The sequence below is a fragment of the Colobus angolensis genome, unplaced genomic scaffold, assembly GCF_000951035.1.
Source record: "Colobus angolensis palliatus isolate OR3802 unplaced genomic scaffold, Cang.pa_1.0 Scaffold53, whole genome shotgun sequence".
In the NCBI taxonomy this organism is placed as follows: Eukaryota; Metazoa; Chordata; class Mammalia; order Primates; family Cercopithecidae; genus Colobus; species Colobus angolensis.
Window position 1 is genome coordinate 4212515 of NW_012118821.1, and position 1169 is coordinate 4213683.

The 1169-nt window shown below is 38.2% G+C and overlaps 1 protein-coding gene across 1 annotated transcript in view; it reads right to left on the reverse strand.

Moving 5' to 3' along the window:
- Positions 1–1169, reverse strand: part of CPSF3 (cleavage and polyadenylation specific factor 3, 73kDa) — a 64725-nt gene that overhangs the window by 42940 nt on the left and 20616 nt on the right. Inside the window, exon 10 of the mRNA XM_011960980.1 lies at positions 604–750. Coding sequence (XP_011816370.1) covers positions 604–750 — 147 coding nt within the window. The remainder of the gene's footprint in view (positions 1–603; positions 751–1169) is intronic.

Below are 1169 nucleotides of genomic sequence, written 5' to 3' on the forward strand. Positions count from 1 at the left end.
AGGCGTGAGCCACCGTGCCTGGCCACCCTATATAGTATATTTCATATCTATTTAAATCTTAAACTTATACTATTATATGACTTGTCTTTCTCCTCTCTCCAAACGATCCTTGTACTATTTCTTATAATTAAGCATTTACTATGTGCCAGGCACCACATTAAGTGCTTTAGATATGTTCTCTCACTTCGTCCTTACAATAACCTTATGAGCTATTATTATTCCTATTTACAAATGAGGTACAGAGAGGTTAAGTAACTTGACAAGGGTTACACAGTAAGTAAGAGATGGAGCTGGCATTCCAAATGAGCAGTCATACTCCAAGCCTGGCTCTTAAATTATTGGAGAGGCAGCAGAAAATAATAGAAAAACATTAGGATTGGGGTTGGTAGGTCTGAGTAAGAGTCGGTTACGGAGAAAGGGTACAGCTTGCTGAAATCAAAGGGGAGTTGTAAAGGCCAAACCCGAGCACACGTGGAAGGCTCTGCTCATGGGGTATTGTATTAGTAGGTGGTGATACTTGCTTTGTGAACTGCCTGCTGCACAGTTTCCTGGGTACGCACTTCTTTTCCCTTTAGTACAATAAATCAAATTCATAAGACTAACCACATGAGGCGGTTTCAAAGCACGAATAAATTCACTGGTTTGCTGGTAATCCGTGTGAGCTGAGAAAGAAATGTAATCAACAGACATTTTCAGTGGTAACTTCTGTCCAGACATAGTAGTGATTTCTTCAGGTTCAGACATGATGTGCTGTGGAAAATGAAGAAAAATAACATAACAAACTACCCAGTTATAAACGTAAAGGTACATTTTCATTTTTTTCATGCAGTCATAAACTCATGTTAAATTTAGGACCTTCAGCACAAAATCATTCTAATATAACTGACTCAGTAAATATCAAATACTCATGTTCTCAATCAAGCAAACATTTAATGAGAAAAGTAAACAAATTAACTAAAACTCATCTATCTGGTGTGCTGTCAGTGAGAATCATAACTCTCAAGCCTGGAAAGACAAACCTGTATTCCCAACTATTGTTGTGCTCTCCAAAGTCATTTCCCAGATATGTGGATACATTTCTATTCTGAAAATCTTTGTTTTTTGAAATAGGGTCTCACTTTGTCACCCAGGTTGAAATGCAGTGTGTGATCTCAGCTCACTGCAGCCTC